General features: G+C 35.1%; 1 protein-coding gene across 1 annotated transcript in view; it reads right to left on the bottom strand.

Moving 5' to 3' along the window:
- Positions 1-19116, bottom strand: part of TTC27 (tetratricopeptide repeat domain 27) — a 140345-nt gene that overhangs the window by 111080 nt on the left and 10149 nt on the right. The window contains exons 4-6 of the mRNA XM_085301181.1: positions 13001-13141; positions 8876-8978; positions 4731-4895 (exon numbers count right to left, since the gene is read on the bottom strand). Coding sequence (XP_085157307.1) covers positions 4731-4895; positions 8876-8978; positions 13001-13141 — 409 coding nt within the window. The remainder of the gene's footprint in view (positions 1-4730; positions 4896-8875; positions 8979-13000; positions 13142-19116) is intronic.

Raw genomic sequence — 19116 nt, 5'->3', positions numbered from 1 at the left:
AATTTGTTTAATGGTTATCACATCTGCTTTACACGCTGAAGGTCCTGGGTTCAAGCGCCAGTGGAACCAGCACCAGAAATCTTTGGGAGGTTGGACGAGATGATCTCCAGAGGTCCCTTCCAACCTTACTCATTCTGTGATTCTGTAATCTACTCGCAATGAAATACATGCTTTGTCACTGCTAGGTAGCACATGTACATAAAAATATATTTTAAAATATATAAACAGAGCTAAAGTTAGGGAAATTCTCCATGACTTTTCACATTGTCTTTGAAAACCCATAGCCACCAAATTTTATCTATTCCCTTTTTTAAAATACTAGTAAAACACTAAAAACACTTGCTCAATTTGCCTGCTAGAAGAAAGTAATTCACAACATGGAGACATGTAGGTAAATAAAAATCCCACAATACCTTAAAATGAACAAAGTTCTTAAACAAAAACCGCTCAACAACAGGAAAGCTTAAAACAGATATCAGTATTAAAAAAAAAAAAAAGATTAGCTTTTGAAGTTAAACTTTTGGGCATTTGAAGACCTGACTGCTTCTGTGGAAGTTTATATATTCATAAACCATTCAGAAAATACAATCAGGATGGAAACATCCACAAAATCCCATTAACTTAATTTCTAGGGCTACATCAGTTCATAAGGACAAGTGATAGATGCTTGAATCATAAATGGTTGGAGTGGTGGGAAGGGGAGAGAACGGAATAAAAATAGGACAGAAAAAAAGCCTTTATCTTTTCTTCAGTTTTGTATCATTTCCGTGCTCTTTTCCATCCCTTTCGCCTATATTTTATTACAATAACTAGATAGTCCACACAAATTTTTCTTAGGAAAACATCTTTGCTCAATGTTACTGCCATTCATGTAACTAGCCTTAATGGAGATGACATTTTCTAAAGTATACATTTTCTACATTATGTTTTACAGCTATAGGCCATCATTTTAAATACTTCAAAAATTCTAGGGGTCACAGACATGCCATTACCATAATTGCGCATTTAAGATCCTATGAAACTACCACGGGAGAGAGTGATGCAACAAACCAACGCAGTCAGTCTACTGCATTAATCAATACTCCGAATATACAACGCAAAAGTCACTGCAGTTTTGTTTCTTCAGTTCTTTATTAGACACTCAGACAACTTTTATGAGCTTTTAGGACGGCAATTAATCAGGAAGACATTTACACCAAAATGAAAAGAAAAACATAGCTGATCTTCCTCTGTTAGCAGCCTCTTTCCAAGCTGCATTTGGAAATCATAGGGCAATTTCAGAATGGTAACATAAAACAACAGAATCCTAGCCAAAGCCAAAAATGGAACTAAAAACTGCTCCATAACATTTGGAGATCTGCTTGCTTTCTATTATACAATGCTTTGTTAATGCAACATRTGAAAGTTTAAATATAAAGAAAAGGAGAACTGAATACTGACCCACTGTTGGTTTTGCAGAGCCAGATGAAACTCAAATGAACGGGTTTTAATTTCATTATAGCTTTGAAAATTTGTGGAGCAGAAAAATTTGAAGCAAAGATGGTTAACAGCTCAAGTGCTTAGGGGATAAGGGTCAGAGGATGAGGCCACTGGCAGTAAGAATCACCGAGCACAGATAGGGAAATAGCAGACACTCGGTCTCGCCTCCCTTTTTTTTTTCCTGTCGGTGGAAAGACTGCAGCAGAGAAACTAGCAACCATACTAAATTCTCCTCTTCTGCCCACCACCATTTTTAATGGGCAAGTCTTATTTTAAGAGCTTATGAAGTGAAAAAGGTTTTAAAAATATCTTCTTATAATCACAAGATCATCTACAGAGACAGCAAAGTACTGGTTAAGGATTTACACCAATCTTATATAGTAGCACTTAATTCTCAATTTAAAAAATACTTTTAAGTCATTATGCTGTAATTCATATCCTACTATGCCTTACTGCTTAAACAGTTAAATAAAACCTTGTAAAGCTATACTGGTACCAATAGACTATAGGCATTACTTACTACCATCCAGAAACTGCCATTTGTTTATGCCTGAGTCTTTCCTCATTTTACTTCAGCTGATTACAGGGATAAAATATTTTTCCATTAAAAAAAAAAAAAAAAACAAAAAAACAAAAACACACGTATTTAAGATTGGGGAAAAAAATTGCTTTATACCATCATAAGTTCTCACAAAAGAGAGGGAGCCTGCATATCAATAGAAACTCTCTCTCTCATATTCAAAGCTCCCAGGCCTAGTGGACATGAAACAATAAAAAGACAATATGAGGATCTCAGAGTTTAGCGCTATTAATCCTTGAGATCTGTTAATCTTTAATTTATTTAGGATTATGATCCTTCATTTTAGAAAATTTGTATGTAAGAAGGACCACAGACATTTATTTTATTCACTTCATTTGGAATTCTTTTGTGGATTTAGCGATGGTGGTGACTCATTGAGATATATAAGGATGCTTTCTAATAAGTGATGAATAATGTATAGATCTGAATATAGTACAGGCCTCAAAAAACACAAGCCAAAACATCTGCAAGTCTAGTGCTTAAATCTTCAAGTACGATTTAGTCACGCATTTCCAAAATAACTTCAGAAAATATTGGTTCTACATTCTCTTAAAAACAGTGTAACAAGTTCCATACCTTCACAAAACGTTCTGCTAGTAAAGATTACAATCATTAAAGAACAAAAACCTCTTAAAATCCTCTCCTAAAAAGGAAATTTCTTCCAAAAGCCTTAAAAAATATCTTTGCTAGAGATCGAAGTTTTACATTAAAGCAAAGTCTTTCTTGATGATGTAACATTATTTCTATTTAGCCAAAACATGCATGTCAAATGAGTTTGTCCAGAATACCAACAATTCCCACATGTTCATTTCATTTAATTTGCCTTCAGGTTAGACATTGTTCATAACTATTCTAACAGATTTATGGAGATAAACCACAGAACTTTCAGGAGTTTCACAACAACATTTTTCTAAGAGACCAGATTACCACAGTCTCTCTCTGGGACAAGCATAACTTCTTGGTAGAGTAATCAAAAATACAAATACTTCTAGTGCATCCAAACTCTTTTTTTCTATTGAACAATAGCTTTTTTTCTAGGTTAAGTTTAGGGAAATTATTCATCAGAATCCAAAGGTCCCTAAAAAAGAAAAGGCGCAGAGCTGTAGACTGATAAATATCAGTAAATAGTCACCTGCCACTTTGATTTTTATTTGTTCTTGACTTGCTTATTTTTTCCAGTTTAAGCAGTATTTTTTTCTTTAAATACCACCCAATAACAATGTAGGTTAAACACCTTATAATACTAATTTTGCAGTACATGTCACACAAGCTTAGCATCAGCTTAATTCAAAACAAAACAATGTCACATCTCAGGTACTGCGTTGGTTTCAAACATGCATTTTTCAGACATCCAAGACTACTTCAGTGAATTTTTGGTTACAAGTTGTGTAATTCTCAAAGGAAATTTCAGAAGATGGAATCTCCAAAAATGGAGAATCTCACCCCTGTTTGTATCAGAGACTATTTTGTTGATCACTGTTCTGCTAAAGTAGGAAAAAAGGAGTAAGATCAATCAAAATGCACAGAATTCAATCAGATATATGGGAACTACTTTTATGTTTCCATCAAAAAACATTCAGTATAATCAATTCAATCATAGTTGCACAAAAACATCCATTATGCCACAAGATTTTCATTAAAATGTTTTCCAAAATTTTTCCAAAAGTTCAAAACTTTTGAATAAATGAGTATGGACCACCAAAACAAGTCTAACATTTTTCTTAAAATATTAAACAAACTGATGTTATATGGAAGGGTTGCTGCAGCTCCAATCAAGACAGGAAGGACTAGCTAGCCTTATTAAATAAGCTGGTGTAATTGGTAAGGAGGCATTAACTTTCAGTTCTTTAGTCCTAATCTGCTATTAAGTATATAGAAAAACCTCAACATAAGGTTCTACCCAGACAGGACCAAAGTTCTGACATGGAAAAGCTATGCATTTACATAATTTGGTTTACTTTTACTTGGGTTTACTTTTTTATTTTTTTTTTTAAAGCAAATACTGCATTCAGAAGCAGGACCAGGCTGGCAACGAAGTAATCTCATATCTATATGCATAATTTCAACAGAATTACAAGTGTAGAAATCTGATCTGCTTGACTCCAAACAATTAATTCTTCCTTATGAATGAAAATTATGAAGCCACTGAATCCTTGATAGATCTGTTTGTCAGAAATATGATTTATCTCACTTATAGCCTGTGGTAACAGTAGTCCTGAGAGTGACTTTTAAACACTATTCACATGGAGYAGATTTAGACTCAAAGCTCAAAAGGTGAAAGACTGCATTAAAACGTCATGTAGACTTGTAAGTGTCTCAAAAAGAAAAAAGAAAAATCTACTCATCACTACAGATTGTGATACCAGCCTTTAACAGAGCCAGCTAGACCTAGAATTTAATAAACTACAGAGCTTGACAAGGAAGGATCATACCATGCAAGTTAAAGGACTACAGGTACTCAGACACTCATATTAAGCGTTCTGTTGTCACTACATGGAATATTTATGTTCCCTCTTTCAAGTACTTCTTGAAAGACAGATAAGTAGGCACTGTTTAAAGTGAAGAAATTTCAAAAGAGCTTTATTTATTTTTTTTTTTTACATATCTAAAGGAATATATGAGTTAGTTAAGTCTAACCAACCATTTTCATAGACTTGCAAGCAAAACTTACCTGTCAGATTGATCTGCAGTTTGGTTGTGTCTTTAGCTGTACTGAAGCACTGTTTAGCTTTTTTATACTCATAGTAATACAAAAATGTGTAGGCACACTCAAGATTGAACTGAACTTCTAAGTGCCAGCTTTCACCAATTGTGAACAAAGTTTCTGCTTCTGTCACTGGAAATTAAAAAAAGAAAAAGGAGAAGCTATCAAGACACAACCCAGCAGAATATTCAAAACATACATATTCATTTAAAATACCAGGACTGAAATACTGTCATGCTTAAGGCAGACCTGTTGTTCTTTAATCTTCTACACATCTAAAAACACGTACTCAGTGTACAGGAGATACGCAACTTTTAAAGTTTTATATCTAAGAACTGCTACTAAGATAAGAACAAAGGATAGTTTAATTTTCTCTTGCCTTTTATTATCAAGCTGAGTTGAAGTATTACTCTTGCAGAAAATATACAAAACTAGTCATATAGGACATCTACTAAAGAATATAGGAACACAGGAAACAGTGAGTAGAGGTAAAAGAATCCTTTCTTAATTAGAAGGCTTAAATGAGAAAAATTGGCTAGCAAATTGCACTGAATTGGGACGCAGGACTCTAGTTCTGGTTTTAACAATTACTGGCTTGCTGAGCCATGATGACCATCTACCTTCTTCATCTGAACAAGAGAAAGTATTTTGGTAAAGAAATTTGAAATATCTAGGAAAATAATTTGATACTTTTAAATTTAAACATTAAGTTTAAAACAATTCACATTTATTATTCTTAAATGGAAGGATTTTTTTCACTTTGCGCTTTTTTTGAATTTATTTTTAGCCAGAAAAGTTTTATATATTATAAGTCTTTCAAGTGTATAGTGTCTGAAGGGCTGTTGTCAGTGCAATGAAGCTTCCAAGGCACTGATTGTGCAGGCACACGGGGCAAACCTTACAAGAATGCAACTTTCTGATCAACTAATTTTAATTCAATTTCAAAGAAAAAAACAAACCGGTTATAATCGTACATTACTTCCTGATTTTTAATAGCTAACAAGTTACAACGATCTGAATATAAAACTACCTACAATAAACACGTGCCCAAACTATGCATGCTCTTACAGTGATGAACCAAAGAAATGTATCAATCTTTTCTTTTTGATTGATCACCTTTTTAAACATTCACTATGGTTGGTAGGACAATTCAAACCTAAAATTTCTTAGCGCAATAAATCTAGAAACCTACCAGTTGTTTAACTTCTTTTTGTTTAAAAGTATTCACAATTTTGTTCTGGAGTGATGCATGGAGATGTAGTTGTACTACTTTCCCATCTGAGCGCCATTTACTTACAACGCTAATTGTGAGGCCTGGCAAGTCGAGACATCTGAGACTTACTACTTCAAAGACTTTGGTGGAAAGTCTCCTGTTGTTACTGGAGTCAGTTTGGCTGTATGGACACCTCGATGGCACTGACAGCCTGCCCTGTGGCATCCCGTGCCACGTTTGGCCTGGGGCCCTGGAGAATGAGAAACAGCAGGGAGCCCTACTCTTGCCCTACACCAGCTCAGGTGGCTACACTGACTGCTGCACTCAAAACCAGTATACTTAAAAATGGAGAAGCTAATTTCTCCTGAATTTTAAGGTCTTGTCCTCCAGGAATTAAGACAAAGCTTCCTAGGATGCAGAGCAAGCCAGTAGGTTTTTCAAGGCCTAATCAAAGACAATTTAAGACGTTTATTATCTTAAGGGATGCAAAGGTATATGTTTAAAATTACAGATGACTTAAATAAATTAGAAAGTAAATAAGCAATTAGAGGAAGGAGTTAGCATAACTTGCCTGACAAAGCTTACTACTGATCTAAGTATCATCTTCTCTGCAAACTACAGCCAAGATTCTCCAAATAGGTCACTGAAAACACGCATCTTCGTTCTTACTTAGTATTGGTCTACATGCAGCACCCTGTACAGATCACGGCTGCTTCTGTATTTCTAACTGCCAAGTATCATCGAGGTAATCCATTTCAAGGGATTTTAACGCTATCTCTCTTCCAGTTTTGTTCCAAATTTTTAGGTATTTCTGAGGTTTTTAGTCAAATAACTGTTTCACAAAATACTCTATTAAAGCTTTTATTTTATCTGCTACTCGAGGGAATTTGAAAATGTTTCAAGGTGCTCTGATTGCTCCAGCAAAGCTAACTTTATAAAACTGTACCATCCAAGAAGCATTACAGTATTCAAATACTGCTGCAAACTTCTGGCATCTAAGTATCTTTGATGCCAGGCAAGTATGGAACACTTACATCCAGAACAACAAAAATTACAGAATGAACTTTACAGTAGCTTTAAGTTGTACAAAATGAACATGGAAAAAAAACACCCCAAAACCTCCACATCCTTATCTGAATGAAACACTCCAACATCCACTTGTTTCATAAAATTCATAGATATTTTTATGAAACTATTTAGAAAATATGCACTCTAAAAGCCCTGTACAACTTAGCAAACAAATACTCAAGTCTCACTACATTTAAAGCAAGGAGCAACAATTTGGTCCAATACAATCCGTTCACAACCATTGAGTAAAGCAAAATAATCCTCCCAGTCAACCACCTATTCAACTACCCATTGTTGACATGGCTTTGAGAAGCAGGTGAGAGATGAGCTTTTACAACATACTTTGAAAGTCCCATTTTAAGGAATTTCTATTTTTAAATGCAAGCAGTTAAATGGGTTAAATTTGTTAAATTCATCCCATTGGATTGACATGAAAACTATTTTTAAGTCAATTTGCTGCAATTTATTTTGGAAATTTAAATGAACTTTATATTTCATTCTTTGCACGAGTTAAATTCCAACCCCCAGCCCCAGGCCTAAAAATTAACATGCCTATTAATTTAACATGATGTGCTTAAATAATATCTGTCAGCTATTTTTTAATATGTGCAATAAAGCAGCAATACTCCCACTATACTAAGAACTACAAATTTGGAAGTTAAAGAATGTAAACAGAATTCCATCTTAGAGTCCCATAACAACATAAGATAATTCCATAAACTCATTCAAAATTTTCTAACAAAGTATAAAGAATACAAAGTCACAGGTTAATCAATTACAACAAAAAACTCTTCCATAGCCAGTTCTTATAGCATCCAGAAATAGCACTAAATCAGTTGCTTTTTCACTGGAAGGGATCCAATGAAATCCTCTCCAAAGCTTCATTACTGCACTAAGAGTGTCTTTAACACCTCTTTGGAAGTTTCAAGGACCAAAAAAACACTTCCTGTTTTGGAAATCATTTGCATGGCTTGAACCTGTAAGACAGTTCAGATCAAAAAAGATCCTTCATTATGGTGCAGTGGGTGACTCAAAACTTTGATATTTGAGATGATCCGTCTTCTTCCGCTGAAGAAGACGGATCATGATAATTCATTTCTAAATTCAAAAGAAAATTTCTTAGGAGTACTTAGCTGGAAACTTCATGCTTATTAGCTGAAGCTTCTTTATTTAATTTCATAAATGAACCAATGAGGCAACAATGTGTATAAAAGTTGTCTGCTTTTCAGCTTTATTGGTTGCCATAGCAAACGATATAGATTAGTCTATAGAAATAAGGTTTGTTCCTCTTAAAAGAAAAATCCCAAACAATGCAATTACATTAGACATTTTAATGTTCTACATTGAATGTTCATGGCCGTCAATATTTCTTTCTTAATTCAATGCTATTTTCTCAACGTATAACTCAGAGAGGTAAGAAATCTCAAAATTTAGGTGGAGATAAACAAAATAGGAAAAAAAAGTTAATTTCTCTCAAACAGATGTAGACAAACAGGGACATTCACCTTTCAAACCCAAATTAGATCAGTAAAACGAGAAATGAAAACTGCACAAAATGCCTTCAGGTTAGCTTGTGATAAGTTAACTGTGATATGCACGGCAGGGGGAATCTTTGCCTGCAATCAGATATTCCTGGCTTCATCTTGCAGTCTCAAAAATAGCATGTGCCACACAAATCCATCTCAATTTAAATGAATTCCTTTTCTGTTCTATAGTTACATAAGGACCTGATAAGCTTCATGTTGCAAGAGTTGTGCCTAAGAACTCCCTCCCTTCAAAATATCTAACAGCTGGTGCTCTAGGCTCACAAATTGAGTAATTAGAAACATACCTTCTTTTATACAGGCCTGGGCAAGAGTAAATAGCTCAGGTGACCGCTCTTCTAACAACTGCTGGTGAGTATTCACACATCTCAGAGTCCACCAAGGCAAAGTCTGAAAGAAAGTGTGGATATTTTAAGAAAATAACAAATACTGATGCCAGTCCTGGTATCAGATGATACTCACCTATTTAAAAAAAAGCGCACCTAAGAGTGTTTTTAAAGATAAAAGAAATACCTGTGCATTTGTTCTGCATTAGCCACTTGCTACTCTGTTTTTTTGCCTCCTAATTCTTGTAACAGAAAGGAAAAAAAAAAAAAAAAAAAAAAAAAAAAAAAAAAAAAGCTGATCTTTACTTTCCATCTTTCTTGTTACATTCATGATTTTAATAGGTAGCCATCATCTCACTCTTCAGCTATCTTTCCAGACTGAGGAGTCCTAGACTCCTCAGTTACTCTTTGCTTGGAAGCCGTTCTGCATCTCTGATTATCCAGTGTTGCCCTTCTATGCACTTTTTCCTATGCTATTTAATCTTTCTGGATGTCTTCAGGTGGGAYAGCAGGAAGACTGACAAGTGAAAGAGGACCAGAACTGCTCACAGTACTTCTTAGTATGTTGACATACTATGGATGTATACAGACTTCTATATGCCACTCTTTCAGTCTTTATTCCTTTAATTATAATTTAATAATTTAAATTTAGTAATTTCCTTTAATAATTCCTACTATTTATTTTTTGATTGCTGTTGAATACTAAGCTGATGCTTCTACAGGTTCAGGATAACTCAACATCTCTTTTCCGAGTGGTAATGAGTTCAGAGCCTGTCACTATACAAAATTTTCCCTGCATACATCACTAGATGCACTAAATTTCATTTGCCGTTGTATTTCCTTTTCCAGGAGTGATTAAGATGCACACACACATACACTCTGGTCAGATGACTACTCTGAGGCAATGATAAGTCACATGCAGGGGCAATAATGTCTTGAATTGTTCCTGCAGTTTGCTCAGAAATTTCTGTCAGAGATTTTACCTGGACTGATGAGTGACATTCTCCCTTTCTTCTCTGCTTTAAAGGATATAGTCTTGTGAAATCTATCCATTAATGGACAACTATCTTTAGGTCATTTTGTTAGAAACCGTTAGCTTATTTTTTGTTTGTGGGGTGTATTTTCTTCTTGGACTACTTCTTGGAAAAGTCTCTCTATGAAGTATGTAACTGAATCAAGAGCTTCCTTTTTGCAGTGCAGATGGGCTCCAGACTCAGCAGCCAGCTCTGTTCCTGGAACCTAACTCTTTCTTTGCATCTTTCTCCTTTTTTATATTTTGAATACTTTTACCTATGTTTAATAATTGTTTACAGATTAATAGAGTGCCCATAGAAGCTTTCACAACTTTTTTTGTGCATAAAAGCTCCATAAATTTATTTTCTCATTATTAACAGCCTAGAATACTTCACTCTCTCACCAAGTCTCACCACTGGAACTTGTAATACAATTAGCCATAACATAGGGAAGAACATGATGGTACTAGATCTTTGCACTACTGAACTGCAACCAGCAGTTCAACCTAGGGACAACTCCAGGAACAACCCAACAGTTGGGCTTTCTGAGGGAACAGAAAGTTCCTCCAATGTCTAGTGTCAGTCCATTCACTCCAGGAAATTACAAATGCTCGTAACTTGAAACTGGACCAGTATCTGCTGTCCTATCTTCTAACTAACTTTTCTGAAGGATAGTGACAACCAAATTCAAAATTTAGAATATCTGCAATTACACTGGACTCTGCAAGCAATGATTCTTTCTGCATGTTTTCAAGATCGCTGCCCTCGCAACAGTAAGTCTTTCCCTCAGAGCTAACTAGTTTCAAAGGAAGTATTTTCACATTTAAACAAAATCTGAATTAAGTTTTTTATACTTTTAAATAACTTATTCATGAGAACATCTTACTAGCATAATAGAAAGCATTAATGTTGGCGTGTGGAATCTGAGATAGGCAAATACATTACATGGCTAAGTAACCATTTCCATAACAGAGAGCACACCTCAAAAATATCTGATTTTAGAAAGCTGTGTACACAAAAGCACATCTTATCCCTCTTTAGTTGCACCAGATGGATACGCATGGAAAACCTAATTGATAACGTAATATTCTTTTCATAGAATTACACTTAAGATTATCATTTGTGAACGTAGGGCATAACTCTACATAGGCTCTAACACTTACTATCTTTGCTACTTCTGTTAGGATTCTAATCATTTTCTATGAAACAAATGTTAGATCTCTGCTGAGATATAGCTATGTTCTAAACTTTTTATACAGGTTATATCACTCAAAGGACAGAACAGCATGCAAGCAAAAACATCAAAACCAATCAGATGTAGTTGACTCTAATGTCCCTAGAAAGGAGCTATCAAAAAGAATAATAATATCTATTTCAAAAAGCAATGAAAGATGACTTTTGATATCAAGTTGAACAGAGCAAAGGCACACAAACAAGAAACTTTGTGAAAATGGTTAAATCACAATATTTCATCACCAAAGGCAAGTTAAGTAAGAAGTTTCAAATGACTTTAGTTCAGCATTATATAATGAAGTATTTGTTTCCCATGCAGGTGAATATCTGGCTCAGTGATACAATTTCCTAGGGCCTGAAGCTTGTCACTCAAAAAAATCTTAGAATCAGAGAGAACATATTTATAAAGTTCTTTTTCTTCATATTTATAAAAATTATATAATAAGTTTGAAGAGAATTTATTTATAAAGTAAATCAACAGAGCGCTGTATAATGTTTTATTACTACTGTTAGCTTTTTGGGACTCAAATTAAGAATTTTCTTTTGAATAATTTTCAAGTATTTAATCTTCCATATGGAACAACATTTGTGAATAAAATAGGGCTTTAGAGGATAGATTTCAGAGTATTTTATCATATTCTAAATTGATTTACTTAAGATAATCTATTAGATTACCTTACTTAAGTAAGGAGTAAAGGCATTATGAGACTTTCCGTTGAATCAAGTTGAAATGAGAAAGAATAGCAAGCTTTTATCATTACATTTACTTGTTGATGAAAGTAGTTTTTGTTGCTATCTTTGAACTACTACCAAAACTTGATATAGCCATATGGAACTGAACCTCCACTGGGCAGAAGGTGGCCCCAGTAATGTCAGTCTGAGGGGAGGTAGCAAGAGACTTCTCTGTATGTACATTTTCTGCCTCCCTGACTGACCCAATTGCTGGAATTCAACAGCATTCATCTGTGAATAATAGAGAAAAGGACGGAAGAGCTTGGCTTCCAGACATGCAGTACAGCCAACATCTCCCACACAGTTGAATTCAACCCCCATACAAAGACCCAGCTGGGAATGGATGTTGTCAGCCAAGCATAAAGAGGGACCATGTGGCATTTGATCTCCAGCCAAAGTCTGTTTAACTGGAATGCAATAAAGAGAAGTTGCTGCTGTTAAGAGAGTCCCCCAGTTCTGAAAAGTCTGTCAACCAATAAGCCTTCTGCTAGTTCACAAAGGAGGTAAAGTCAAAAACTCATACCTCCCCCTTTGACATGAACAAACACAGCAGAGCACCAAGGTTGTCTCTATATAAACGCCTGCAGGAGGGGTAGATGATGATAAAAACAAAAGAAAGGACTTGGCATCTAGAATACATGGCTTAGAATTCTTACAGCAGTGTTCAGAGATATCCCAAAACTTGTGAAAAAGTTATATTTATATACATATACATATATATATATATGTATATATACACATACACACACACATACATACATACACACACACACACACATATATATATATAAAATGCCCTATAATGTCACAAATTGTACAACTTCTGAAAGTTACCTTCTTTTAAATTGTCTGATTTTTGCACATGATGAAGGCATCTTTCTTCTCTTTTAAGGGAAGATGGCGAGAAAATACCTTATCTTTTTCTCACAGATACTTTAATTGTAATCTCTGCCCGAAACTGTTCCTTAGAGTAAGTAACCTCAAAGCCGGGAAAAAATAAAAAATAAAATAAAATAAAATAAAAGTGAAAGAGAAGGTAGAAGACTAACTCAGTGAGATATGGGAGAAAGGAGAAAAGAAATGTGACTAATTTTTTTTTTTTTTTTACCTGAACAGATGCAAGCTTGCGTCTTGATTTCACGAGGATTATCCTAGCTATAAGCAACAAGATAGGATGAGAAGTCAAGGTATAGACCGATTCACCATCTAGGAGCAGTGTCTTCAAAACAGCTGCATGCAGCATTTTTGGCTGAAAGAAGAATGAAAAAAAGACAAGTTATAGGCAACATGAAGTTTAAATAAATCATGTAATACAGAATTAGGAAAAAAGACAACTATTCACTTATTTACGGAGAAAGTCTACTCAAAAAGTTAAAAAATGATGGTGTCTCAGAGTCCCAACCCTTCACCAAGTCWTGCTAAATTCTGCTTTCTCTCTTGTTGGCCAGATATGCCATAAACACGACCCAAAAGACCCCGATTTCCTGCTACCTGAAATGCATACGTCCAGTCAACTTCATCCCCACTAAATACATTCCCATACTATCATCATTCCCATGATCTAAGGAGAAAAGCTTTGATAAGCTTTGATCCATGCCATTCAACTTGCCATCACAAAAAAACTAATTTTTGTATAAACCTACAGTGCTCAAATACACTACATATTCCTGCAGTGAAGTCAGTATGTGTTATCTTTCTCTTCCTCCAGAAGGAGCTCTCTGTTGGAATAGCATCAGTTCAGCAATATGAGAGCCTTTCTTCCCTTTGTCCAATAAATACAAGCCTCTCTGCTTGGGATGCTGTCTCATATGATCTTTCCTGCAAGAACTCTTTTACTTAACGGGGTTGAGGTAGCTCTCCAGGGAATCTGTCTCTCAATGGCAACTGTCAGAAGAGAGATATCTTTTCCTCTCTCCCTTTTAATGTAATGAAAGCATTCAAGCAGTTTATCTTCAGACTTCGGCAGATGTCAGTTCATCAGTTTATTCCTATTCTCATATGGCAGGTTTCCTTTGCAAACTAAAAAAAGTAGGGCTTTTGTTTCCAGTTGGTATGAAAAGGGCAGGAGATGGGAAGCGAGAGGAGGAGGAAAAAAAGAGAAGGTTAAAATAACAGCTTGCATTGAAGGTACTTGCCTTATCCAGCCTATGCAACCAAGACAGAACTTATCTGAACCATAATCAACTTTTTAAAACTGAACTGCTAATGTAATTCCTAAATTCTCTGAAACTGCTTACCAAAAGGTTACAAAGACAACAGCTGTTAAGCCACATTATTCCCCTAGCTCACTTTTCAATGACCACTGTTTCTCTTTACAGTAATCTTGAGACTTTATCTGATTTGCTTAGGTTTGTTACTTGTTTGCCATTTATTAACATTTAAAATGAATCATTGTCTACAAAGATGAATTATGACTTTGAATTATCTACACAAACTGCAATTTTTTCATTACATCACTGCAGTCACTTCAATCCTACCATGGAAAATAATTTACAATACTCAAAGAAATTGCCAAGTGAGAAATACACCAGCTGCCCCCCCCACCTCTACTGATCCTTAAAGGAACATCTCTAACCACTCTGATTCAAAGAAAAACATGGCTCAGCACTACTAAAGATTTGTTTTCAAGAAAAGGCACACACATAAATGCCACTTCATATAATTTTCAGGTTAAGTTAGACTTGTCTCCCTCTACTCCTTTTTTGATTCTCTCTACAGCCAAATGAAGTTGCACACTAAAATGCAAAGGGCATACTCAGTTGGAAAGCTTATAGCAAGGAAGCTGTAAGCTTTGTTATAGAACCATTTTATACAACTTGCTTGATATGCCACAGCAATCTACAATCATTTAAACACTGTAACTATCAATTAGTTACAAATTCACATTTCAAGGCCATTCACTGGAAAGCTCAGTCTAATTAACATAAGGAACACTTTATAGGAGAGAGATGACGACATGTCACAGGCTTGACAAGAAGGCAACAAGTCTCACAGCCATAAAATCCTCTATTTTAACAAATCCATGCTCTTCTCCGTGAAGCAAATGCGAAAGGAAACAAACCACCTTCTCTTGAAGCTGAGAAAGCCTAAACCAGCATTCATCCATCTAACTTCTGCCACGAGACTATAGTACCAATGCAGAGCGCTACCAACAGAATCTACTGTCCCAAAGAAATCTTTAAAGTGAGAGAACAACTATATATAAAAGAGGTGAATATTTAAACTTTTTAAACTTCAAAGGCTGAAAAGTCAGGATGGCCAGGAGGCGTAACACAAATAAAAATGGAAGACAAATGTATTCAGGTTACCAGTAATGTGATTTGGTGCTTTGCTCTAGATTCTTCCCTCGAGACTTATTTTGGGGACAGAAAAGTTTGTTTGTAACTGCTTCTCTCTCCAAACTTTTGCAAAGGAAATGATGAGATTACAGCGGAGACTATCCTCAGTTTCACGATCCAAACCAGCAGTGGTAAGTGACGCGAGCTGAGTTGCAGACCATATAGGTAATCAAGGTGAGCTAGCATAAGCAGTACTCCCGCCCCCCGCCTCAAGAGTGCAGTATGTGGAAATGTTTAACTACGAATGCACTTGTCATGTTCCCTATGAGGCCTACCCCTACTCTATTTTCAAGAGAGTAGTTTTCAAGAGTCCTCACTAAGGATGTCCTCTCTCTTATTTAAGTATAGAAAGGGAATTGAGAATTAGCAGACTGGCCCTGCTTACAAGACTCTGCCTCCACATTTAGGGTCTATCATTCACCCTTATGCACTCCACAAGGAGAAATTTGAAGAACCTTCAGATGCTTCATCTTGCTGGTCACTAGTATCCAAAGAGGACATCAGTCAGCCTAAGATTCAACTCTTTCTTCTTGCTGGCCAGTTTATGCTAACGAAAGCACTGAAACAGGTTGCCCAGAGAGGTTGTGGAGTCTCCTTCTCTGGAAACATTCAAGGCCYGCCTGGATGCAACCCTATCTAACATGYTCTAGGTGACCCTGGTTGAGCAGGGGGTTGGACTAGATGATCTCCGGAGGTCCCTTCCAACCTTACCAATTCTGTGATTCTGTAAAAGGCCAAGCCTACGGATCTGGGGAAAGAAGAGAAGCCATTTTCAAAGGTTTGAGTTAACAMGACCAAGGAATCATGTTGGATTTAGGACAGTAGTGCTCCATAGTACACTTGATTTTTCATATGAATTATGAACARGGCTATTATATCTATGGAAGATTGGTAATACATCAGTCTCTTTCAGTAAAAGAATGAAACTGCACATAAAAGAAGCAGCAATAAAAACAAATACGAAAGGAATTATTCAAATGTGTTCTAAATCTCATGAGTTGGAACCAAACAGAAAATTAAAAAAAGACCATTAGGAGTTGCTAATACACGTATTTGGAGAATTTCTAGGAATTATTTACATATTGATWAYACATATGTATTATCAATTAACACATCGKGATTTTCTTCCAGATGGAGCTTCTAGTTGTTACCAAATATATCATACTTGTTTTATTAGTTTTTAAAGAAAGAGCAGTATCTTTGGCCATGAAGAATATGAAATCAGATGATAAGCAATTAAAACAACTCAGTCCTCACAACATTTTTACAGTCCCTGGTGTTAATCTTACTACATAGTTCTGCCTAATTCATCTCCTGAAAATACTAAACTCAGTGGTTTGAGTTAATATTCAATAACTTCTTGGAAACTTATGGCAGGATAAACTTACCTCAACTTAAACACTTCTGTTTTATTCCCTTAAGTGCAGAGAGATAGTGACAGTTCTTTAATACACRGAAAGCCTATTATTATATTCCATTTATTATAAGCACTTAGCTCATCACAAATGTATTGACCTAATCCTAGCAAGTTCAAAGCTGGCATTGACTTTACATTTTAAATTAAACTCAGTATTTTTTTAAAACCTTGCTTTAACACAAGTCATTTACCATCTAAAACTCAGGGCAGTATCAGTCAGAACATGTATAGTAAATTCTGACATTATTAAAAAAATAAAAAGACATYTAAGAACTAAAATGCTAACTGCTTTTCTGTTTAGAAATTACAGAGCTGTTCTTGTGCATGGACTCATAAAGAGAAARGCATAATCCAGTTCTGCAAAACATTTAAAAATCCTAATGGAGTACGTGAATTTAATCATAACCTAAAGATAAGGCTGGAATCAATCTCAGGGATGGGAAATAATGTACACATACTCATGAATATYGTTAATGGAAGACATCCAAGGGGCCCCTCCCAGCAACTCATCTAAAGTAGACTATTTCATGGCTTATTCTTTCACTGAAATTAATTATAGTCTCATGCAGTCTTAATGCATCCATAAGAAAGTAAAATTAATGATGCATTCTGTTGTCTGGGAGCAGAAACGAACTTCTACCACTGACCCAGMGTTGAAACTTTGGGAAGGACAGAAGTGGCAGATGTTATATAGCCTGAAAAGTCATAAAGTTAAGACACATACAATAAAGAGTTCTGAAAATAATAACAGCATTCTTGAAAAATATTCCTGAAATGAATGAGATGCAAGACTTGGAAGGCTGAAGGTTAATAGTATTATTTAGAGCAGGCTAAGAGAAATGTGCTTCGTGAAGTTGTAATTTCTAACCTTGACACGGGAAGAAGCCCATTTTAGTCTGAAAACCTGAAAAATGGAAGACCTATTTAAAAAAGGAATCGTACCAGTCTTCATGACAGAACATAGCATATTATAGCTGAGATGGAGAAAAATAGAGCTGTATTTTCAACCCAACTTTTCTTAGTGTCTGAGCATGCAAGAGAGAAAAAACAGATTAATGGAAGTGTAAAAATGATCATTTATCGACACACTCATTTTTATGTAGTGCTTATACTAAGAACCCTTGGAAAGAAAAGAATATACATAAAGATAATTTAAAACATATGAAAGCTTTTGAATTAAGATGTTTAATAAAAAAGAGAACTGGATATTATATTTCATCACATAACTGTTTAGTAAGCTTGGGAAAAAAAAAACATTAACTTATATATATTATTGCTATCTTCATATAATGCCAAACTTCTTTCGGCTGAATGTATAAACAGCTATATTTTGAAGAAATCTAAAASTCTGATGCAGCACTTCTAAGAAGTCAAGTATGCTCAAGTCTGTTTTTCTTTATCTTCTCTTGCCAATTTATTTTTTGAAATACTATCTCTGTGTAAGCAAACACCCATCAATGCATTAAATTCACAGCCATAAGAGAAACTAAAGGACATGTGTATTTTCTCATTCAACAGGCAATTAGTATCTCATTCTTCCATCAAGATGTACAATAAACAGGATGGTTGATWTAAGTTACGAACATTGAGTTTTACTAGTCTAGAAACTCTGCCTACAAAAGCARTTCTATGACTATCATTTTGGACTGCAGTATCAGCTTTAAAAGGCAGCCTGTGTATTAACACTAACATAAAGTATTAGCCTTTTTCAGTAAATAGCACCCACAAAAGTCAGGAGAATGGAACAAGTTTGTCTTGCTTATTTATAAAGGCAAACGGAAAATGTTTTCCCTTCAGAAATAGCATGCTTTAAAATTTCTGCTAACTCATTTTTCTTTCTCAAAAATTTAGTACACTTGGCTTCCAGAGCTGTTTCTCATTAAGTCATTAGGAGACTAGACTTGAACTTCTAACATCAAAAATTAAGCAAAATATAAGCCTATCACATCATACCAGCTCTAGAAAATACACCAAATTAATAAACTTCTATTTTTTAAAAAATGTATTGTACCTGAATTCAAGTTTTTTAGAAATACATACTTGCAAATGAAACTAGTGCAGGATTTAATGAGTTATGGCATTCCTGTAAAAGCATGCCACAATAACGCAACACAGATCCACRAGTTTTATGAGAAACTTATCATATACTTCCCAAACCTCCCCTCATTCCACAGTTTATAGAATTTACATTGCTCGTGGTCTATACCCGATTCCTAATGAAATTCTAAATTCAAAGCAAGTCGTGTACGTTTAGCATTAGCAGAGAATAGTGAAGTATAAATGAACTAGTAGAGGTAAACCAGTATGTCACTCACTCTACTAACACTGAATTTTCAGTTAAACCTAACCAAAAAAAACCAAACAAAAAAACTCACAAAAAACATTAATAGCTGGAGATTCATCAGAGGTAAATTCAGTTTTATACGAGAAGGTGTTTTGTGCTTTGGTAAGTATTTAAAGACTAGTTAA

The sequence above is a fragment of the Rhea americana genome, unplaced genomic scaffold (genome assembly GCF_003343005.1).
Source record: "Rhea americana isolate MKP2758 unplaced genomic scaffold, rheAme1 scaffold_173, whole genome shotgun sequence".
Classification (NCBI taxonomy): Eukaryota; Metazoa; Chordata; class Aves; order Rheiformes; family Rheidae; genus Rhea; species Rhea americana.
The sequence above is the reverse complement of the archived record's forward strand: the minus strand, read 5'-3'. Positions and strand labels throughout refer to the sequence as shown.